The sequence below is a fragment of the Lichenostomus cassidix genome, unplaced genomic scaffold (genome assembly GCF_008360975.1).
Source record: "Lichenostomus cassidix isolate B80296 unplaced genomic scaffold, HeHo_3.0 HiC_scaffold_33, whole genome shotgun sequence".
NCBI classification, from domain to species: Eukaryota; Metazoa; Chordata; class Aves; order Passeriformes; family Meliphagidae; genus Lichenostomus; species Lichenostomus cassidix.
The window spans coordinates 1,343,973-1,365,204 of record NW_028147632.1 but is presented as its reverse complement, the minus strand read 5'-3'; the positions used below and the strand labels follow the sequence as shown (position 1 = coordinate 1,365,204).

Below are 21,232 nucleotides of genomic sequence, written 5' to 3'. Positions count from 1 at the left end.
GGCAGACCTGACCCCGGGATGGATCGGGAATGGGGACCCCCGTGTGTCCCCAAGTGTCACCCCGCTCTGGGGGCCTTGGGAGGCAGCTGAACCCCGACACGGCACACAGCGAACCTCAAAAAAGGCGCTGAGACCCCCTGAGCCCCCCAGAACCTCTAAACCCCCTAGAAAAACAGCCCCGAAAAATAGCCCCGCGAAAATGAGCCAATGGGAGAAGGCGCTGAGCGATTCTGATCCAATCCGAGCTCGCGGCGCTGATGACTCTCCAGTTCCCAGGCAGACCCGCAGCGCCCAGCGCTCCCCACCCCAACCCCACCTGCGCCCCCCCCTCGCCCCCAGCGCGTCCCGCCAGCCCAATTTGGGGAGGGGGCGCCTGGGGGGCGCCCAGGCCTGGCCCGGAGCCCAGCGCTGCCCCAGCCCGACCTGCCCCGGCTCCATCCCGGCTCCTCCCGCGGCATGCGACGGCGTGGGGAAAACCAGAACCTCCAAACCCCATAGAAAAACAGCCCCGAAAAATAGCCCCGCGAAAATGAGCCAATGGGAGAAGGCGCTGAGCGATTCTGATCCAATCCGAGCTCGCGGCGCTGATGACTCTCCAGTTCCCAGGCAGACCCGCAGCGCCCAGCGCTCCCCACCCCAACCCCACCTGCGCCCCCCCCTCGCCCCCAGCGCTTCCCGCCAGCCCAATTTGGGGAGGGGGCGCGTGGGGGGCGCCCAGGCCTGGCCCGGAGCCCAGCGCTGCCCCAGCCCGACCTGCCCCGGCTCCATCCCGGCTCCTCCCGCGGCATGCGACAGCGTGGGGAAAAGGGGGGGAAAGGGTGGGCGCTGGGCTTGGGGTGAGGAGAAGGGATGGAGGAGGAGGAGGAGGGATGAGGAAGGAGCGGGAGAAAGGCCCCAGATCCGAGGAGGACGAGGCGAGAGGAGGAAGGAGGAGGAGAGAGGAAGAGGAGGAACAGGAAGAGGTTGGAGAGAGGAAGAGGAGGAGCAGCAGAAGCAGCGCGGAGCTCTTTGTCTGTCGCGGTCCCGGGAGCATCGGCGCCCCGCATGCCGCAGGTGAGGGGGAGGAGGAAGTCGCCCCAAATATCTCGGGGGTCCCCGAGCGGCGTTTTTTCTGGGCGGGTGATTGGAGCTCGCAGCTTCCGGGATTGAGTCCAAAATCTCGTGAAGGGTCGCTGGGAGGGTTTGATTGTGCGGGGGGAATGTTTGGATGTGGCGGAAGGCCAAAGCTGAGGCGCCAGTGGGGCTTTGGGGGATATTTTGGGGGCTGCAGGTGGCCATGGTCCGGTGTCGGGGTGGGAGGGGGACATGGGGCATGGGGTCCGGCCGGGACAGCGGTGGAGGGGAAGGGCGGGAGCCCCAGAGTGGTGTGAGCGGAGAGGTGCGATGGCGGAGCTGGGGGAGCCCCGGCAGGCTGGAGAGGGGGGAGCGTGGATAAGGGGGAAGCCTGGGATCCCTGGAAGCGCGGAGCAGAGAATGAGGGGAGAAGGGACCCCTGGGACCCCCAAAGCCCCCGGATCATCCCTAAGCGGGACCCTGGAAAATAGGGAAGCCCGGGAGCCACGGGAGCCCCATGAGTGCAGGGAAGGGAGAGCCTGAGGAGGCCAAAGTGCAAAGAGCAGAGAGGGGGAAATGCTGTGAGGGTTTTGAGGTGAATGGTGGTGGTTTGGGGTTTTTATGGACACAAACCCCTGGGAGGGTTGCAGAGCTGGAGCTGGGCAGGAGGAACCCCCAGGGCAAGGCGCTGAGCCCTTGTTTTTCCCCAAAGCAGGATTTGTCATTGCCAAGGCGTGGCCGGATGGAGGAGGAGGAAAAGGCCCGGAGATGCAGCCGGAGCTCGGAGCTGGGGGAGAAGCCTGAGGGCAGAGAGAAGCCCCACAAGTGTGGGGAATGTGGGAAAAGCTTCAGGCGGAGATCTGATCTGATCAAACACCAGAGGATCCACACTGGGGAAAAGCCCTTCGATTGTGGGAAGTGTGGGAAGAGCTTCAGCCAGATGTCACACCTGATGCAGCACCAGGTGATCCACACTGGGGAAAAGCCCTACGATTGTGCAGAATGTGGGAAGAGGTTTGGGCACAGGTCCACTCTGATGCAGCACAAGAAGATCCATACCGGGGAGAGGCCCTATGAGTGTGGGAAGTGTGGGAAGAGGTTTCAGACCAGCTCCCATCTCCTCGTCCATGAGCGCATTCACACCCAGGAGAGGCCCTTCCGCTGCCCTGACTGTGGGAAGGGCTTCAAGCGAAACTCCAACCTCATCACCCACCGGCGCATCCACACTGGGGAAAAGCCCTATGTGTGTGGGGAGTGTGGGAATGGTTTTGTTATATCTGGGTTATTGTTCACCAGATGATCCACACTGGGGAAAAGCCCTATGAGTGTGGGAAGTGTGGGAAAAGCTTTAGCAGGATGTCCACCCTGATGCGGCACCGGGTGATCCACACTGGGGAAAAGCCCTACGATTGTGTGGAATGTGGGAAGAGCTTCAGGCACAGCTCCAACCTGATGCAGCACAAGAAGATCCACACTGGGGAGAGGCCCTATGAGTGTCCCACGTGTGGGAAGAGGTTTCAGAGGAGCTCCGATCTCCTCGTCCATGAGCGCATTCACACCCAGGAGAGGCCCTTCCGCTGCCCTGACTGCGGGAAGGGCTTCAACCGAAACGACACTCTCATCACCCACCGGCGCATCCACACTGGGGAAAAGCCCTACGAGTGTCCTGAGTGTGGGAAGAGCTTCTCACAGAGCTCTCACTTGACTCAGCACCAACGGAGGCACCAGTGAGGGAAGCCCTGCGAGTGTCCCGAGTGCAGGAAGAGCTTCATTGCTGCTCCAACTCCATCCCCAGTGGGAAGATCTGCAGTGGATGATCCCCAGTGATCCCCGTTGGGCAGAATCTTGGTGACCCCCATTCCTGGTGATTCCTGTTATTTGATGGGAAGTTGTTTTATATGGTCAAAGTTTCCTTCTTCTCCTATTCTGAGTTTGTTAGCAATAAATTCAATTCACATATGCAATTTCCAGCCTGTTTTGTGCACAAAGGTGTTTGATGAGGGATCTCTTAGCCAGGTCCTTCTATCAGCTCAGGAAGCCTTGGTTCAATTTTCTCTCCCCATGGCGGCTGTGCAGGGCAGTGAGAGAGCAGCTCTGCTGGGTGCCTGGCATGGGGCCAGCGTCACCCCACTGCAATGTGCCATGGCCTCGTGTGGCCCTGTGCTCTGGAGCCAGCGCTGCTGTTGCTTTTTCCTTGCTGATGGTTTTCTCTTTTGCAGGAAAGGCTTGTGAAGTGCCCCCGCTGTCCCTGGCGTCCCCTGGGCGCTGGCAGCCGCGTCCCTTGGCTTGCTCCCCCTGGGCCGTTGCAGGGCGGCTGGCGGAGGCTGGGAGCTGCCGTTGGGGCCGTGGGGCTGCCCCGGGGGCTGCGTGCCGAGGCGGGGCCGGGAGGTGCGGAGAACTTGGTCGCTGTTTGCAGAGCAATGGCGCCTTGGGCCCGGGCCCGTTGCAGGGCTGTTCCTCATGTGCGGCTTTGGCCTCGGCCAGCCCGGGGGGCGCGGGGCTTGGGCTGTGCGCTGTGCAGAGCCCGCGCCTCGCTGCCCTTGGCTGGCTGTGCTGTCACTCGGGATTGTCGCAGCGCCATTGCTGCTCGGTGCGAGCGAGCGGGGACAAGGCCGGCGCTGGTGTCGCCCCAGGCAGGCAGGCAGGCAGGCAGGGCTTTAGTGGGGCAGCAGCGGCGCCATGGTGGGAGCGTGTGTGCGGCCCGGGAGCGGCGGCAGCGGGCGGAGCCCGGGGAGGCGGCGGCGGAGCTCGGAGAGGCTGTCCCAGCGCAGGTGGGAGCCGCGCTGGCTTGTGCCGGGGCTCGGGGCTCGCTGCGGGCGGATGGAGGGGATGGAGGGGGCGGCAGGGGGGCTGTGGCGGCTTCCTTCTCCCTTCTTCCTCCCTCCCTCCCTCCCTGGCTGTGGCGCCGTGTTGCCGCTGGCCTGAGGCCGCTGAGGGAGCGGCTGCCCGCGGTCTCCTTGCCGCTGCTGCCTCGGCAGGAGGCGGTGCCGGAGCAGCGCTGGCTCGTCCCGCTCTCTGTGGGTAGGACAGAGGTGGCTGCGCTGTCGGCGGCAGTGTGCGGGAAAATCCGCGTGGCCAGAGGTTTGTGTGGCCGCAGGAGACAGAGGAGTCTTGTTAAAGTGACTTTAGGGATGGACAGAGGGAGAGGCCGTGGGGCATTTGCCATGGGGCTGTAAAACGCAGCCTCCTTTCTATGCTCGTTTCCCCGGCTGCGTTTCATTGTCCCTTTGCCCTCTTGTCACCGTACCTGCGGGAAAAAGAAAAACCTTTCAACAAGATTTTTAATGTTAGAGAGTCAAGGCGTTACTTTATTATCTGAGCAGGATGTTGTTCTGGCCAGGATGTACCACGGGAATCACCTCATCCAGAGCCTGGGTTTGTAGAGAGAATCGTTCTATGGCACATAAGTTTTGGAAGATTTTTTAGGTATTTTTTACAGTCAAAACTCATAGCAGGGTTTTTGGTCAGTCTTAATTGGTTCCATGTTGTTCATTTTCTAATCTATGGTTTCGTATTGGATCCAGATTGCTTCTCTTCTGATGCTAATTAGGTCTTCCTTCTTATCTCTCTTTAGCCAGACAAGGTGTCTCCAAACAGCCAGGGGTGAGGTTTGGAGCTGATGTTCGTTAATGGCTGCTGATGGCCTTTTGTCTTTTGGGCTCCTCCTAGTCTGTAGTTATGTTGAGCTCATCAGACCTCACCTGGCAGAACAATGTCCTGGAAAAAAAACTTAAAATTCCTTTTCCCTGGCTAAAGACAACCCAAACCTTTGACAAAAGTTATACAAAATATTTAAACTGGTATATTTCCAACACACTGTCTGAGGTACTTGGAAGGTACAGACTTCCCGATCCGCCCACTGCCTGTGTCCCTTAACATGCACCCCTAGTTTGTGTGACATTCGGTATTCGTGGCTCTGGGAAGTGTTTGTTCTGCTTGTGGAAGTTCAGGAATGGAGCAGGAGCTTGGCTGAGCAGCAGTCTGTATCAATTAGTAACAATTCCAATTCACAAATTGGTTCTGGGACCTGATAGGAATTCTTAGGATTCCCATGCGCTGCTCCATGCTGTTGTAGGATTTGTTCTAGTGGCCGTTTTTAATTTTTTAAACATTTTTTGAGGTGCACCCTCCTGACCTTATTTAGCACTTTTGTGTAATTAAATCATTCTATATTTGGATTCCCAACTTATTTCCCCGAACTTTTGGTATCAAAAATCCCCAGTGGTTCATTACACTCTATAAAGCATCCACAATGCTAGAACATGTTGGAGTGAGGAGAGAGATGATTTTCCCCAACCTTTTTTAATGAAGTTTCCCCAACATTTTCCCATTTGCTCTTTTTCTTTGCAGCTGAACCAGTTTGTGCTGCACAGTCAGATCTCCTCAGTCTGGGCTCTGCCCTGAGCTGTGCAAATTCCATCTGTGCAAGCAGGCAGAGCTCGGGCTGAGGGACAGAGGGAATTGGCCCAATTGCTCCCCCAGGCCACAAGGCCCTGGTCCATTGTCCAGCCTTTGCCCCAGCAGGGTTCATTTGCATTTCTAAAGCTCCTTCCTCTCGTGGCTGCCTGGAACCGAAGCTTCTCTGCCAGGGCAGCCATCGGGTGACTCACATGTGGCTCTGCCCCCCACAAGCTGCTTTGGGGTTTTGTTCTTCATCAATATTGTATTAATTAGCTGCAGGAGGAGGAGGAGGTGGGATTTTGTAGAAGGAAGAGGAGGAGGAGGAGTGAGAGGAAGAGGAGTGTGAGGAAGAGTAGGGATAGAGGAGGAGGAGCAGGAAGAGGAGGCAGCCCAAGGTTCCAGCACTGCCTGTATCTGCAGCCCCCCACATGCAGCAGGGGACTGGGGAGGGGGATCCACGATTTTCACGGGGCCTAAATCATGATGTTTTTAAGGTTTATTGGGCTAAATGTTCATGCTTTGGAGTTTCTTTGGGAGTCAATCTTTATATCTTGAAGGGGCTTTTGGCTGAATCTTGATATTTTGGGAGTTTGGGGTCTGTTTCTTTATGTTTGTGGGATATTTGGGAATCTCGGTGGTTAGTGGTTTTTTCAGCCACCAAACTGCCAGAGAGTTGCAGAGCTGGAGCTGGGCAGGAGGAACCCCCAGGGCAAGGCGCTGAGCCCTTGTTTTTCCCCCAAAGCAGGATTTGTCATTGGCAAGGCGTGGCCGGATGGAGGAGGAGGAAAAGGCCCGGAGATGCAGCCGGAGCTCGGAGCTGGGGGAGAAGCCTGAGGGCAGAGAGAAAAAAGCTGCCAGGAGCTTCCTGAATGGAGGGAAAGGGGGGATGGGACCTTTAGAAGAGTTGAATTTGGTTTGATCCACCTGGAACTGGGTTTGATCCACCTGGAACTGGGTTTGATCCACCTGGAATTGGGTTTAACCCACCTGAAATTTGGTTTGATCCACCTGGAACTGGAATGGATTTACCTGAAATGGGGTTTTGTCGACCTGGAATTAGGTTGATTCATCCTGGAATTCGGTTGCATCCCACTGGAATTTGGTTTAACCGGCCTGGAATTGGGTTGGATCCACCCGGAATTTGGTTGAATCTCTCAGGTATTTGGTTGGTTCATCCTGCAGTTGGGTTGGGTCCAGCTGGAACTGGGTTTGATCCATCTGGAATTCAGTTGGATTTACCTCAAATTGGGTTTGATCCACCTGGAATTGGATTGGATTGAGCTGGAATTTGGTTTAATCTACCTGGAATTTTGTTTGATCCTCCTGGAATTGGGTTGGATCCACCTGGAACTGGTTGGATTCACCTGGAATTCCATTGGATCAACCTGGAATTGGGTTAAATCCACCTGCAATGAGGTTGAATGCCCTTGGAATTCAGTTGGATTTACCTGGAATTGGGTTTGAGCCACCTGGAGTTGGATTTGATCCACCTAAGATTGGGTTGGATTTACCTGGAATTTGGTATAATCTGCCTAGAACTGGATTTGATCCACCAGGAATTGGGTTGAGTCCACCTGGAATTGGGTTTGAATGGTGTTGGTGCTGCAGTAGAGGCTGGAATTGCCCCAGGATCCTCCTGGAATCGAGTCAGACACACCTGGAATTGGGCTGAATTCCCCTGGAAATGGAGTTTTGGTTATATTCTGTCTGGATGATGGTGTGGGGCAATGGGAATGGGGAATTGTGGGGGGTGAGAGCATAAAAATCCTGGGAATATGGGGATTTCCACCCAAATCCTGGGAACAGGGAGGGTTGGGCACTGCCAGAGCCCCAAAATCCTGGGGAAAAGAGGAATTTGAGCATTCTGAGCCTTTAAAAATCCTGGGAAAAGAGGAAGTAGGAACTCCCAGTCCCTCAAATCTTCAGTACCAGGGGGGTTTGCAATTCCCAGAGTCCCAAAATTCCAGGAATGGATGATTTGGGAAATTCTAGAGCCCCAAAATCCTGAGAACAGGGGGGTTTGGGAGATCCCAGAGCCCCAAAACCGTGGGAAAAGAGGAGTTTGTCCACTGCTGACCCTGAAAATTGAAGAAAAGGGGGTAAAACCCTGAAAAAACAGGAAGACGGGCCAACGCCCTTCCCAAAAATATCCCCAAAAAGGGGGATGGACCTTCTGAATCTCCCCGATCCCCTTTTGCCATGGATCCAGGACACCCCAAATGCCAACGCCGCGGCTCCAGGACCCCCCAAAGCCCACCTTGGAGCCCCCAAAGGCCAGGCAGGGTCAGCGCCAGCAGCAGCAGCAGGCAGGGGCAGCTCCGTGCTCCATCCATGGCGCCTCGGGATGTGGCGACACTGGGAAGGGTCGCTGGTGGTCCCAGTGCAGCGGCGGCGAAGTGTGGGGAGTGGGAGTGGGGGCGCAGCGCCCCAAAAGCGGCGGAGCCAATGGGAGGGCGTGTGTGTTGTGTCGTCACCGGTTGCCGGGTAGAGCCTGTGCAAAACGGGCCCCAAACCGGCCCGGCCAATCGGAGCGCGTCCAAAACAACTGCGGCCAATGGCAGCGCGCCCAAAACCACGCCCAGGCAATGGGAGCGCGTCCCAAAACGGCGCCCGGCCAATCAGAGCGCGCGGGGCGGATGATCCCGCCCTGCTCCGGACTGGAGCTCCCAGTGCAGCGGCTGCTGCGGGGCTGGCGGCAGCTGCCCGGCGCTGGCCATGGGGCGAGTGGCGGCAGCTGGGGCCCTACTGGTGGCACTGGTGGTGCTGGGAGCCACCCCGGCTGCGGGCGCGGAGCTGTCGGGTGAGCGGGGGGAGCAGGGAATGCGATGGGAAAGGGGGAAAAGGGGAAAGAAAGGGGTTTGGGAGCCCAAAGTGGAGGGGGAGGAGGAGGGGAAGCCGAAAGGGAGAGCGGGAGGGGCTGAGGGTTGGGGGAAGGTGAGGAAGGGGTGGGAGAGGGTGGGGAAGTGGGGAAAAGGGGAGGGTGGGAGCCCAAAACTGAGCGGGAGGGGGGTTGGGATGATGGGATTGTAGGTAAAAGGTTGGAAAAAGGGCAAAAAGAGGGAATGGGACCCCAAAACTGCACTGGGGAGTGGCTGGAAATGGCGGGGAGTGAGGATGTGAAAGGGGAGACAGGGAGAAGGCATCAAAGAGGAAGTGGGATCGCGGGCAGGAGGGTCCCATGGCGGCCGTGGGGCACAGGGGGTGCGGAGTGGGGATCCGGGGTGACCCCCGGAGCTCTGGGATCGATGGGGGTGCTGGGGGAACCCCTGACCTGTGCCTTGCACACACAGGGGTCTGCCAGTTTATGGCATCCAGCGAGTGTCACTTCATTAACGGCACGGAGAAGGTGAGGTTCCTGCAGAGACACATCTACAACCGGGTGGAGTACGCGAGGTTCGACAGCGATGTGGGGAAATACGTGGGGTTCACCCCGGATGGGGAGAAAGCGGCCCGGTACTGGAACAGCCTGCCAGATTTCATGGAGAGAATACGAACTGCAGTGGACAGGCACTGCCCGCACAACTACAAGATCACCCCGTTCGGCGTGGAGCGCAGAGGTGAGCGTGGGGCAGAGGTGTCCCCTCAGGCTCTGCCCTGGCAATGACCCTGCAGCCCCTCAAACCCTCCCTGGGAATCACCCAGAGCCCTCAGCCCTCCTTGTGCCAAACCCGGGGCTTCTTGTCCTTCTCAGTGACTCCTGTAGCTCTCCCAGTCCATCCCAGTCCCCCCCAGTCTCTCCCAACCCCCCCAGCGCGTCCATTTCAGCCAAGCGTGAAGATGACGCTTCTCAGATAATCAGAGCGCGCGTCTCTGATGACTCATCAGTTGCCAGGCAGACAAGCAGCGCCGAGTTCCCCGCGCTCGGCTTAGCTTCGCAGTGCCGCGGAGTTCATTCCCAGTCCCTCCCAGTGCCACCACAGTCACTCTGAGTGTCACCATAGTCCATCCTAGTGCCACCATGGTCACTCCAAGTCCCTGTTATCCCATTCCCAATCCATTCCCAATGTATTCCCAGACATCCACCTTCTCTCCCTGTCCCTCCCAGTGCTCCCCAATCCACTCCCCTCTCTCCCAGTGTGCCCCCATTCCCTCCCACTCCATTCCCAGTCCCTCTCAGTGCTAGCAGTAACTCCCAGTCCCTCTAAAGCCAATCCCAGTTCATTCCCAGTCCACTCCCAGACCTCCATTCTCTCTCCCAGTGCCGTCCCAGTACGCCCTAATCCAATCCCCTCTATCCAAGTCCTTCCCCAGTCCCACTAATCGCAATTTCTGTACATTTCCAGTCCCTCCTGCTGCATTGCCAGTCACTCCCAGTGCCTCCAACGTCCCTCCCAGTTTGTCTAATGCCAATCCCAGTCCATTCCCAGTGCACTGTCAGATTTCCATACTCCATTTCAGTGCCCTCCAATGCCCCCAATTCACACCCCTCTCTCCCAGTGCCCCCCCATTCCGTCTCCCTTCATTCCCAGTCCCTCTCAGTGCCACACCACCCCTCCCAGCTCTCTCCCAGCGCCCCCCCAGCTGATCCCAGTGTCTCCCCTCTCTCTCCCAGTGCCCCCCAGCGTGTCCATCTCGCTGGTGCCCTCGAGCTCCCAGCCCGAGCCCGGCCGCCTGCTGTGCTCCGTGATGGATTTCTACCCTGCGCAGGTGCAGGTGAGGTGGTTCCAGGGCCAGCAGGAGCTCTCGGAGCAAGTGATGACCACCGACCTGCTCCCCAGCGGGGACTGGACCTACCAGCTGCTGGTGCTGCTGGAAACGCCCGCCCGGCGCGGGGTCACCTCCAGCTGCCAGGTGGAGCACGTCAGCCTGGAGCAGCCCCTGAGGCGGCACTGGGGTACGGCCAGAGCCCACAGCGCCGGGGGGAGCGGGGGATGCACTGGGGGGGCTGGCAGGGGGATTGGGCTGTGCTGGGGGGAACTGGGAGGGAGGTGGAGAGAGGCTGGTTTCTAGTGGGAGAGGGGCTTGGGGGCGTGGGAGGGCTGGGAAGGGGTTGGAAGGATGTTGGGGAGGGTGGGATGAGGTTCTGGGGGTGCTGGTGAACACTGGGAGGGAGTTTGGGGGTGCTGGTGGGCACTGGGAGGGAGTTTGGGGGTGCTGGTGGGCACTGGGAGGGAGCTGGAGTGAGGCTGGAGGGGCTGGAAGGAGATTGGGGATGGAAAAGCAAAGGTTGGAATGAGGTTGGTTGTGCTGGGAAGAGATTGGGAGGGACCTTGGTGAGTCCTGGTGGGGCTGGGAAGGGACTGGGAGAGGGTTTGTGGGTCCTGGGGCGGTGGGGGGCAACTGGGAGGGGTTGTGGGGTGCTGAGAGGGACGGGAGGGGCTTTGGTGTGTCCTGGGGAGGCTGGGAATGGATCGGGAGGAGGTTTCAGGGACTCCTGGGTGGGCTGGGGGCGACTGGGAGGGTGCTTGGAGGGGCTTGGGGTGTCGCTGAGAGGTTTTTGGGGGTCCTGAGCCCTGCTGACCCCCCAGAGATGCCGCTGGACGCTGCCCGCAGCAAGATGCTGACGGGGATCGGGGGCTTCGTGTTGGGCTTCGTCTTCCTGGCGCTGGGGCTCGGCTTCTACCTGCGCAAGAAGGTGAGGGGGGGTCCCGGGGGTCGTGTCCCCCCTGCCCCGGAGCGGTAGTGCTCCCCCCGGGGGCCCCCCAGCCCGGTGTCACCCCCTTTTCTCTGCCCACAGAGCTCCTGAGCCGCCGCCGGCCGCAGCCCCTCCCCGTGGCCTCGGGCCCGGCCGGGACCCCCCGCTCTGTCCCCGCGCTGATTTTGGGGGGTCGTGTGTCCCCCCAGCCCTGCTGTCACTCTGACCCCGCCCGGCAGCTCCCAGTGCTCCCAATAAAGCTTCCCAGTTGGCTCCGGTCGCGTTTCTTGGGGGGCACTGGGGAGGGACTTGGGGGGACCCCGCGGTGGGGCTGTGATTGGGGGGCAGACCTGACCCCGGGATGGATCGGGAATGGGGACCCCGTGTGTCCCCAAGTGTCACCCCGCTCTGGGGGCCTTGGGAGGCAGCTGAACCCCGACACGGCACCCAGCGAACCCCAAAAAAGGCGCTGAGACCCCCTGAGCCCTCGAGAACCTCCAAACCCCGTAGAAAGACAGCCCCGAAAAATAGCCCCGCGAAAATGAGCCAATGGGAGAAGGCGCTGAGCGATTCTGATCCAATCCGAGCTCGCGGCGCTGATGACTCTCCAGTTCCCAGGCAGACCCGCAGCGCCCAGCGCTCCCCACCCCAACCCCACCTGCGCCCCCCCTCGCCCCCAGCGCTTCCCGCCAGCCCAATTTGGGGAGGGGGCGCGTGGGGGGCGCCCAGGCCTGGCCCGGAGCCCAGCGCTGCCCCAGCCCGACCTGCCCCGGCTCCATCCCGGCTCCTCCCGCGGCATGCGACGGCGTGGGGAAACGGGGGGGAAAGGGTGGGCGCTGGGCTTGGGGGGAGGAGGAGAAGGGATGGAGGAGGAGGAGGAGGGATGAGGAAGGAGCGGCAGAAAGGCCGGAGATCCGAGGAGGAGCAGGTGGGAGGAGGAAGGAGGAGGAAGGAGGAGGAGCCGCGGGAGGAGGAAGGAGGAAAGAGGAACAGGAAGAGCAGGAAGAGGTTGGAGAGAGGAAGAGGAGGAGCAGCAGAAGCCGCGCGCAGCTCTTTGTCTGCCGCGGCCCCGGGAGCATCGGCGCCCCGCACGCCGCAGGTGAGGGGGAGGAGGAAGTCGCCCCAAATGTCTCGGGGGTCCCCGAGCGGCGTTTTTTCTGGGCGGGTGTTTGGAGCTCGCAGCTTGCGGGATTGAGCCCCAAATCTCGTTCAGGGTCGCTGGGAGGGTTTGATTGTGCGGGGGAACGTTTGGATGTGGCGGAAGGGCAAAGCTGAGGCGGCAGTGGGGCTTTGGGGGATATTTTGGGGGCTGCAGGTGGGCACGGCCCGGTGTCGGGGTGGGAGGGGGACATGGGGCATGGGGTCCGGCCGGGAGAGCGGTGGAGGGGAAGGGCGGGAGCCCCGGAGTGGGGTGAGCGGAGAGGGGCGATGGGGGAGCTGGGGGAGCCCCGGCAGGCTGGAGAGGGGGGAGCGTGGCTAAGGGGGAAGCCTGGGATCCCTGGAAGCGCGGAGCAGAGAATGAGGGGAGAAGGGACCCCTGGGAGCCCCAAAGCCCCCGGATCATCCCTAAGCGGGACCCTGGAAAATAGGGAAGCCCGGGAGCCACGGGAGCCCCGTGAGTGCAGGGAAGGGAGAGCCTGAGGAGGCCAAAGTGCAAAGAGCAGAGAGGGGGAAATGCTGTGAGGGTTTTGAGGTGAATGGTGGAGGTTTGGGGTTTTTATGGACACAAACCCCTGGGAGAGTTGCAGAGCTGGAGCTGGGCAGGAGGAACCCCCAGGGCAAGGCGCTGAGCCCTTGTTTTTCCCCCAAAGCAGGATTTGTCATTGCCAAGGCGTGGCCGGATGGAGGAGGAGGAAAAGGCCCGGAGATGCAGCCGGAGCTCGGAGCTGGGGGAGAAGCCTGAGGGCAGAGAGAAGCCCCACAAGTGTGGGGAATGTGGGAAAAGCTTCAGGCGGAGATCTGATCTGATCAAGCACCAGAGGATCCACACTGGGGAAAAGCCCTACGAATGTGGGAAGTGTGGGAAGAGCTTCAGCCAGATGTCCAACCTGATGAAGCACCAGGTGATCCACACTGGGGAAAAGCCCTATGATTGTGGGGAATGTGGGAAAAGCTTCAGCCACAGCTCTGCCCTGATCCAGCACAAGAAGATCCACACCGGGGAGAGGCCCTATGAGTGTGGGAAGTGTGGGAAGAGGTTCCCGACCAGCTCCGATCTCCTCGTCCATGAGCGCATTCACACCCAGGAGAGGCCCTTCCGCTGCCCTGACTGTGGGAAGGGCTTCAAGCAAAACTCCACCCTCATCACCCACCGGCGCATCCACACTGGGGAAAAGCCCTACGAGTGTGGGGAGTGTGGGAAGAGCTTCTCAGTCATGTCTAACTTTACTCGGCACCAACGGAGGCACCAGTGAGGGAAGCCCTACGATTGTCTCGAGTGCAGGAAGAGCTTCATTGCTGCTCCAACTCCATCCCCAGTGGGAAGATCTGCAGTGGATGATCCCCAGTGACCCCAGCTGTGCAGAGCCCTGGTGATCCGTGCTGCTGGTGATCCGTGTGGCAAAGACACCTGGCTGGTGGCTCCATACCCTCCTGGCTCCCCGTGGGCACCTGGATGAAGGCAGGGCCAGGAATGTCCATGGGAATTCCTGGGGACATCAGAAATCCCCTGGGGAGAGCGGATTTGTTGACTTTCCACCCCAGAAAATCTCACCTTTTGTGTTCAGTTATATCATCTCTTGGCATGAGGCAACACTGGATGGCCTTGGAGATCTTTTGCAACCTCATTGATTCCATGATTGTGATTTTCTCTCACCCAGTGGCATCTTTCACAGCCAAATGGTTCTGCATTGGGGCAAAGAGCAGGATTTTGGGGTGGAAACCTCCAAAAATGTTCTTCCCGTCTACCCAACCACGTGGATCCTCAGCGGGCACAGACATGTAAATCCTTTTCTTTCAGGTTTGGTCTTGTTTTCATTTCAATCCTTCAAAACACCTGAATTTGGGGTAAAAATGAAGATATTGAGGTGAGACATGGGTGAGACATTGGGGTCACAGCTGTTATGATCCAAACATTAAGGTTCTTTGGAAATACCTCTGCCCGAATTAAGGTGCAAACGAGACCTCATGCCAGTCAGTAGTGTAGGTTTTATTTGATAGTAAATATGAGAGAAAGAGGGAGGAAAAGAGAGGAAAAGAGAAGTAGGAAAAGAGGTGAGGGGGACAGAAAGAGGGAGAAAGAAAACATCACCATCCGTGGATCCCAACGATGTCACATTGATCTTCTCCAGCTGCTCTTCTCAGTGGTGGTTTTCCCCCCAAAAAGCACAGAGTGCCAAGGGTTAATATACACTCAGGCCAGGTGACAATGTCCAGCATGTCCCCCCGGGGCAGGGGACAGTCTCTAGCAGCAGACTCTGCTTGCATCACCTGCACTGCTGTGGTGCAAGGCCTGGCATTTGGGGGTCTGTGATGGATTGTGACTCCCCTCAGCTCCTCTCACGTCAAAGTCCCGATTTGATGTCGAACTGCTCCAGCAGCGTGCGGTGGAGATTTTTGGGGGTTCTGTGCCGTTTTGGGGGATTTTTGTGTCCTTCTTGGGGTTTCTGGGTCATTTTTGGGCGGGTTCTGGGTCACCTTTTGGGGTTTCTGTCTCACTTTTGGGCGTTTGTCATGTCACTTTTGGGGTTTTTTTTATCATTTTGGGGGTTTCTGTGTCATTTTTAGGGTCTCAAGTGTTACTTTTGGGGATTTCTGTGTCACTTTTGGGGATTTCTGTGTCATTTTCAGGGGTTTCTTTGTCGTTTTTTGAGGTTCTGTGTCACTTTTTGGGATTTCTCTTCCATTTTTGGGGTTTTCTCTGCCATTTTTGGGGTCTCACTGTCCCATTGGAGGTTTCCCATCGTCACTTTTTGAGTCTCCATGTCACTTTTTGGGGTTTCTGTGTCACTTTGTGGTGGGGTTGGGGGTTCCACAGCTGGGCAGTTTGTGTAAACCTGGCTTCTGCTGATGCCTGATGGGTTTTTGTGCTTTTTCATTGTACTTTTATACTCTTTTTATATCCTTTGTACCCTTTCCCATTCCTGTACCTTTTACTCTCTGTATCTCAGCCCCACATGTTTATAACCCTTGTGCTCCAGCCTCGTTCAGAATTCTGTGGAGAAGACGAAACAATCTCCACAATTTCAAGAGCATGAGGCACCAGCCTTGAAAGAGCTTTATCACTGGGACTTGTTTCTGTAAACTAATTTGTAACTTTTTTGGGGGGGGAGGTAATTTGAATAAGGGGGCAATGACTTCATTTGTTAGGTTTCTCATTGGGGAATTTTAGATAGGGATGTTAATCAATGAAGTCCATAAATTGCAAACCCGTGATATTGTCGCTCTCTTTCCGTCGTGGTGCTCCTGGGATCCTATTAAACCAAGGGAATACCCTTTTCCTACACTGCGGGGTCTGTGCTCAATCTTTCCCAGCATTTTAGGCATCACAGTGAGCTGTGCTCTGCCCCCACCCCAAACTCAGCCAGGGATGATTCTCAGAGCAGCTGGTGGCTTTGGAGTTGTGTGTGCATTCCTTTCCCTCAGCCTGAGATGAGTGAACAATAGGTTTCCCTTTATGGGATCTCAGCAGTTTGACTCTCAGTCCAAAGTCCCAGTCAGGTATCTTCAGGGAGGATTTTTGATTGTAGCTTCTTTGTACACTTTTTGTTATAATGAGCAAAACTTTGTATCGATGTTTGAGGCGTGAAATATTTCAGTGTCTGATAACAGCCATGGTGGGACATTGGGGACACAGCCAGGGTGGGACACTGGGGACACAGCCATGGTGGGACACTAGGGACACAGCCATGGTGGGACACTGGGGACACAGACAGGGAGGGGAAAGGCAGGCAGAGCTGTCCCCTGTCCAAAACTGCACCCCAAAAATCCCCAAATTCAGGGATTTCTCCCAGAAAAAAGTTGTCAGGAGCTGCCTGAATGGAGGGAAAGGGGCGATGGGACATTTAAAAGAGTTGAATTGGGTTTGACACCCCTGGAATTGGGTTGGATTTACCTGGAATTTCATTGAATAAACCTGGAATTTAGTTGAATTAACCCAGAATTTCATTGAATTGACCTGGAATTAGGTTCATTCATCCTGGAATTCGGTTGCATCCCACTGGAATTTGGTTTAACCGACCTGGAATTGGGTTGGATCCACCCAGAATTTGGTTGAATCTCTCAGGTATTTGGTTGATTCATCCTGCAGTTGGGTTGGGTCCAGCTGGATTGGGTTGGATCCATCTGGAATTCAGTTGGATTTACCTCAAATTGGGTTTGATCCACCTGGAATTGGATTGGATTGAGCTGGAATTTGGTTTAATCTACCTGGAATTTGGTTTGATCCTCCTGGAATTGGGTTGGATCCTCCTGGAACTGGATTGGAATTCACCTGGAATTCCGTTGGATCAACCTGGAATTGGGTTAAATCCACCTGGAATGAGGTTGAATGCCCTTGGAATTCAGTTGGATTTACCTGGAATTGGGTTTGAGCCACCTGGAGTTGGATTTGATCCACCTGAGATTGGGTTGGATTTACCTGGAATTTGGTATAATCTGCCTAGAACTGGATTTGATCCACCAGGAATTGGGTTTGAATGGTGTTGGTGCTGCAGTAGAGGCTGGAATTGCCCCAGGATCCTCCTGGAATCGAGTCAGACACACCTGGAATTGGGCTGAATTCCCCTGGAAATGGATTTTTGGTCATATTGAGTCTGGATGATGGTGTGGGGCAATGGGAATGGGGAAATGTGGGGGGTGAGAGCATAAAAATCCTGGGAAAATGGGGATTTCCACCCAAAATCCTGGGAAAAGGGAGGGTTGGGCACTGTCAGAGCCCCAAAATCCTGGGAAAAAGAGGAATTTGAGCATCCTGAGCCTTTCAAAATCTTGGGAAAAGAGGAAGTAGGAACTCCCAGAGCCCTAAATCCTCAGTACAGGGGGTTCAGGAAGTCCCAGAGCCCCAAAATCCCGGGAACAGGGGCTTTAGGAAATCCAAGAGCCCCAAAATGCTGGAAAAAGAGGATATTGGAACATTCAGATCCCTAAATCCTGTGTACAGGGGGGTTGTGGAATGCCCAGCTCCAAAAAATCCTGGGAACAGGGGGGTTTGGGAACTCCTAGAGCCCCAAAATCTCGGGTACAGGGGGGTTTGGGAAATGTCAGAATCCCAAAACCGTGGGAAAAGAGGAGTTTGGCCACTCCTGACCCCAAAAAATGGGGAAAACCCAGAAAAAGGAGGAAGCTGGGCCAACGCCCTGCCCAGAAAAATCCCCAAAAAGCGGGTTGGACCTTCCGAATCTCCCCGATCCCCTTTTGCCATGGATCCAGGACACCCCAAATCCCAACGCCGCGGCTCCAGGACCCCCCAAAGCCCACCTTGGAGCCCCCAAAGGCCAGGCAGGGTCAGCGCCAGCAGCAGCAGCAGGCAGGGGCAGCTCCGTGCTCCATCCATGGCGCCTCGGGATGTGGCGACACTGGGAAGGGTCGCTGGTGGTCCCAGTGCAGCGGCGGCGAAGTGGGGGGAGTGGGAGTGGGGGCGCAGCGCCCCAAAAGCGGCGGAGCCAATGGGAGGGCGTGTGTGTTGTGTCGTCACCGGTTGCCGGGTAGAGCCTGTGCAAAACGGGCCCCAAACCGGCCCGGCCAATCGGAGCGCGTCCAAAACAACTGCGGCCAATGGCAGCGCGCCCAAAACCACGCCCAGGCAATGGGAGCGCGTCCCAAAACGGCGCCCGGCCAATCAGAGCGCGCGGGGCGGATGATCCCGCCCTGCTCCGGACTGGAGCTCCCAGTGCAGCGGCTGCTGCGGGGCTGGCGGCAGCTGCCCGGCGCTGGCCATGGGGCGAGTGGCGGCAGCTGGGGCCCTACTGGTGGCACTGGTGGTGCTGGGAGCCACCCCGGCTGCGGGCGCGGAGCTGTCGGGTGAGCGGGGGGAGCAGGGAATGCGATGGGAAAGGGGGAAAAGGGGAAAGAAAGGGGTTTGGGTGCCCAAAGTGGAGGGGGAGGAGGACGGGAAGCCGAAAGGGAGAGCGGGAGGGGCTGAGGGTTGGGGGAAGGTGAGGAAAGGGTGGGAGAGGGTGGGGAAGTGGGGAAAAGGGGAGGCTGGGAGCCCAAAACTCAGCGGGAGGGGGATGGGGACTGAGAAATTGTGGGTAAAAGGGTGGAAAAAGGGAAAAAAGAGGGAATGGGACCCCAAAATTGAAGTAGGGAGTGGCTGAAAATGGCGGGGAGTGAGGATGTGAAAGGGGAAATAGGGAGAAGGGTGGGAAAGAGGAAGTGGGAGCGCGGGCAGGAGGGTCCCATGGCGGCCGTGGGGCACAGGGGGTGCGGAGTGGGGATCCGGGGTGACCCCCGGAGCTCTGGGATCGATGGGGGTGCTGGGGGAACCCATGACCTGTGCCTTGCACACACAGGGGTCTTCCAGGAGATGGCATACAGAGAGTGTCACTTCATTAACGGCACGGAGAAGGTGAGGTTCCTGGACAGGTACATCTACAACCGGGTGGAGTACACGAGGTTTGACAGCGATGTGGGGAAATATGTGGGGTTCACTCCGGCTGGGGAGAAATGGGCCCAGGACTGGAACAGTGACCCGGCATGGATGGAGAACAGACGAACTGCAGTGGATTGGTTCTGCCGGGGCTGGTACAAGACCGTCACCCTGCTCAGCGTGGAGCGCAGAGGTGAGCGTGGGGCAGAGGTGTCCCCTCAGGCTCTGCCCTGGCAACGACCCTGCAGCCCCTCAAACCCTCCCTGGGAATCACCCAGAGCCCTCAGCCCTCCTTGTGCCAAACCAGGGGCTTCTTGTCCTTCTCAATGACTCTTGTGGCTCTCCCAGTCCATCCCAGTCCCCCCCAGTCTCTCCCAGCCCCCCCAGCGCGTCCATTTCACCCAAGCGTGAAGATGACGCTTCTCAGATAATCACAGCGCGCGTCTCTGATGACTCATCAGGCAGACAAGCAGCGCCGAGTTCCCCGCGCTGGATTTAACATCTCAGTGCCGCGGAATTCATTCCCAGTTCCTCCCAGTGCCACCAGAGTCACCCTGAGTGCCACCATAGTCCATCCTAGTGCCACCATGGTCACTCCCAGTCCCTCTAATCCCATTACCAATCCATTCCCAATCTACTTCCAGACATTCATTCTCTCTCTCATAGAGTGCCCTCCCAGTGCTCCCCAATCCACTCCCCTCTCTCCCAGTGTGCCCCCAGTCCCTCCCACTCCATTCCCAGTCCCTCCCAGTGCTAGCACAGTCACTCCCAGTCCCTCTAAAGCCAATCCCAGTTCATTCCCAGTCCACTCCCAGACCTCCATCCTCTCTCCCAGCGCCGTCCCAGTACGCCCTAATCCAATCCCCTCTATCCAAGTCCTTCCCCAGTCCCACTAATCGCAATTCCTGTACATTTCCAGTCCCTCCCACTGCATTGCAAGTCACTCCCAGTGCCTCCAACGTTCCTCCCAGTTTGTCTAATGCCAATCCCAGTCCATTCCCAGTGCACTGTCAGATTTCCATACTCCATTTCAGTGCCCTGCAATGCCCCCAATTCACACCCCTCTCTCCCAGTGCCCCCCCATTCCCTCCCCCTTCATTCCCAGTCCCTCCCAGTACCACACCACCCCTCCTAGCTCTCTCCCAGCGCCCCCCCAGCTGATCCCAGTGTCTCCCCTCTCTCTCCCAGTGCCCCCCAGCGTGTCCATCTCGCTGGTGCCCTCGAGCTCCCAGCCCGAGCCCGGCCGCCTGCTGTGCTCCGTGATGGATTTCTACCCTGCGCAGGTGCAGGTGAGGTGGTTCCAGGGCCAGCAGGAGCTCTCGGAGCAAGTGATGACCACCGACCTGCTCCCCAACGGGGACTGGACCTACCAGCTGCTGGTGCTGCTGGAAACGCCCCCCCGGCGCGGGGTCACCTACACCTGCCAGGTGGAGCACGTCAGCCTGGAGCAGCCCCTGAGGCGGCACTGGGGTACGGCCAGAGCCCACAGCGCCGGGGGGAGCGGGGGAGGCACTGAGGGGGCTGGCAGGGGGATTGGGCTGTGCTGGGGGAAACTGGGAGGGAGGTGGAGAGAGGCTGGTTTATACTGGGAGAGGGGCTTGGGGGTGTGGGAGGGCTGGGAAGGGGTTGGAAGGATGTTGGGGAGGGTGGGATGAGGTTCTGGGGGTGCTGGTGGGCACTTGGAGGGAGTTTGGGGGTGCTGGGGGGAACTGGGAGGGAGTTGGAGTGAGGCTGGAGGGGCTTGAAGGAGATTGGGGATGGAAAAGCAAAGGTTTGAATGAGGCTGGTTGTGCAGGGAAGAGACTGGGAGGGACCTTGGTGAGTCCTGGTGGGGCTGGGAAGGGACTGGGAGAGGGTTTGGGGGTCCTGGGGCGGTGGGGGGCAACTGGGAGGGGTTGTGGGGTGCTGAGAGGGACGGGAGGGGCTTTGGTGTGTCCTGGGGAGGCTGGGAATGGATCGGGAGGAGGTTTCAGGGGCTCCTGGGTGGGCTGGGGGCGACTGGGAGGGTGCTTGGAGGGGCTTGGGGTGTCGGTGAGAGGTTTTTGGGGGTCCTGAGCCCTGCTGACCCCGCAGAGATGCCGCCGGACGCTGCCCGCAGCAAGATGCTGACGGGGATCGGGGGCTTCGTGTTGGGCTTCGTCTTCCTGGCGCTGGGGCTCGGCTTCTACCTGCGCAAGAAGGTGAGGGGGGATCCCGGGGGTCGTGTCCCCCCTGCCCCGGAGGGGCTGTGCTCCCCCCGGGGCCCCCCAGCCCGGTGTCACCCCCTTTTCTCTGCCCACAGAGCTCCTGAGCCGCCGCCGGCCGCAGCCCCTCCCCGTGGCCTCGGGCCCGGCCGGGACCCCCCGCTCTCTCCCCGCGCTGATTTTGGGGGGTCGTGTGTCCCCCCAGCCCTGCTGTCACTCTGACCCCGCCCGGCTGCTCCCAGTGCTCCCAATAAAGCTTCCCAGTTGGCTCCGGTCGCGTTTCTTGGGGGGCACTGGGGAGGGACTTGGGGGGACCCCGCGGTGGGGCTGTGATTGGGGGGCAGACCTGACCCCGGGATGGATCGGGAATGGGGACCCCCGTGTGTCCCCAAGTGTCACCCCGCTCTGGGGACCTTTGGGAGGCAGCTGAACCCCGATAAGGCACACAGCGAACCCCAAAAAAGGCGCTTAGACCCCCTGAGCCCCCCAGAA

General features: G+C 58.4%; 3 protein-coding genes and 1 pseudogene across 3 annotated transcripts in view; all 4 read left to right on the top strand.

Annotated features, from left to right (window-relative positions):
• The first annotated feature begins 1,770 nt into the window (after positions 1-1,770).
• Positions 1,771-21,232, top strand: part of LOC146421374 (uncharacterized) — a 34,741-nt gene continuing 15,279 nt past the window's right edge. The window contains exon 1 of the mRNA XM_085047416.1: positions 1,771-2,067. Within this exon, the coding sequence (XP_084903542.1) occupies positions 1,796-2,067 (272 nt within the window). The 5' untranslated portion in view covers positions 1,771-1,795. The remainder of the gene's footprint in view (positions 2,068-21,232) is intronic.
• LOC146421378 (class II histocompatibility antigen, B-L beta chain-like) lies at positions 8,100-11,182 on the top strand. The gene is made up of 5 exons (XM_085047528.1): positions 8,100-8,254; positions 8,745-9,011; positions 10,007-10,288; positions 10,923-11,029; positions 11,132-11,182. Exons 1-5 carry the CDS (start codon positions 8,170-8,172, stop codon positions 11,138-11,140), a joined length of 750 nt encoding a protein of 249 aa, XP_084903654.1. The 5' UTR covers positions 8,100-8,169; the 3' UTR covers positions 11,141-11,182.
• LOC146421376 (uncharacterized) overlaps positions 12,834-21,232 on the top strand; it is an 11,843-nt pseudogene continuing 3,444 nt past the window's right edge.
• LOC146421377 (class II histocompatibility antigen, B-L beta chain-like) lies at positions 17,838-20,889 on the top strand. The gene is made up of 5 exons (XM_085047479.1): positions 17,838-17,989; positions 18,481-18,750; positions 19,746-20,027; positions 20,631-20,737; positions 20,839-20,889. The coding sequence occupies exons 1-5, from the start codon at positions 17,905-17,907 to the stop codon at positions 20,845-20,847; spliced, it is 753 nt and encodes a 250-aa protein (XP_084903605.1). The 5' UTR covers positions 17,838-17,904; the 3' UTR covers positions 20,848-20,889.

Excerpts from the sequence above, each read along its gene's own strand:
- LOC146421377 (XM_085047479.1), top strand. The coding sequence starts at position 17,905 with ATGGGGCGAGTGGCGGCAGCTGGGGCCCTACTGGTGGCACTGGTGGTG. Across the intron at positions 17,990-18,480 it reads TGCGGGCGCGGAGCTGTCGG|GGGTCTTCCAGGAGATGGCA; the intron begins GTGAGCGGGGGG and ends TTGCACACACAG. Across the intron at positions 20,028-20,630 it reads GCCCCTGAGGCGGCACTGGG|AGATGCCGCCGGACGCTGCC; the intron begins GTACGGCCAGAG and ends CTGACCCCGCAG.
- LOC146421378 (XM_085047528.1), top strand. The coding sequence starts at position 8,170 with ATGGGGCGAGTGGCGGCAGCTGGGGCCCTACTGGTGGCACTGGTGGTG. Across the intron at positions 8,255-8,744 it reads TGCGGGCGCGGAGCTGTCGG|GGGTCTGCCAGTTTATGGCA; the intron begins GTGAGCGGGGGG and ends TTGCACACACAG. Across the intron at positions 10,289-10,922 it reads GCCCCTGAGGCGGCACTGGG|AGATGCCGCTGGACGCTGCC; the intron begins GTACGGCCAGAG and ends CTGACCCCCCAG.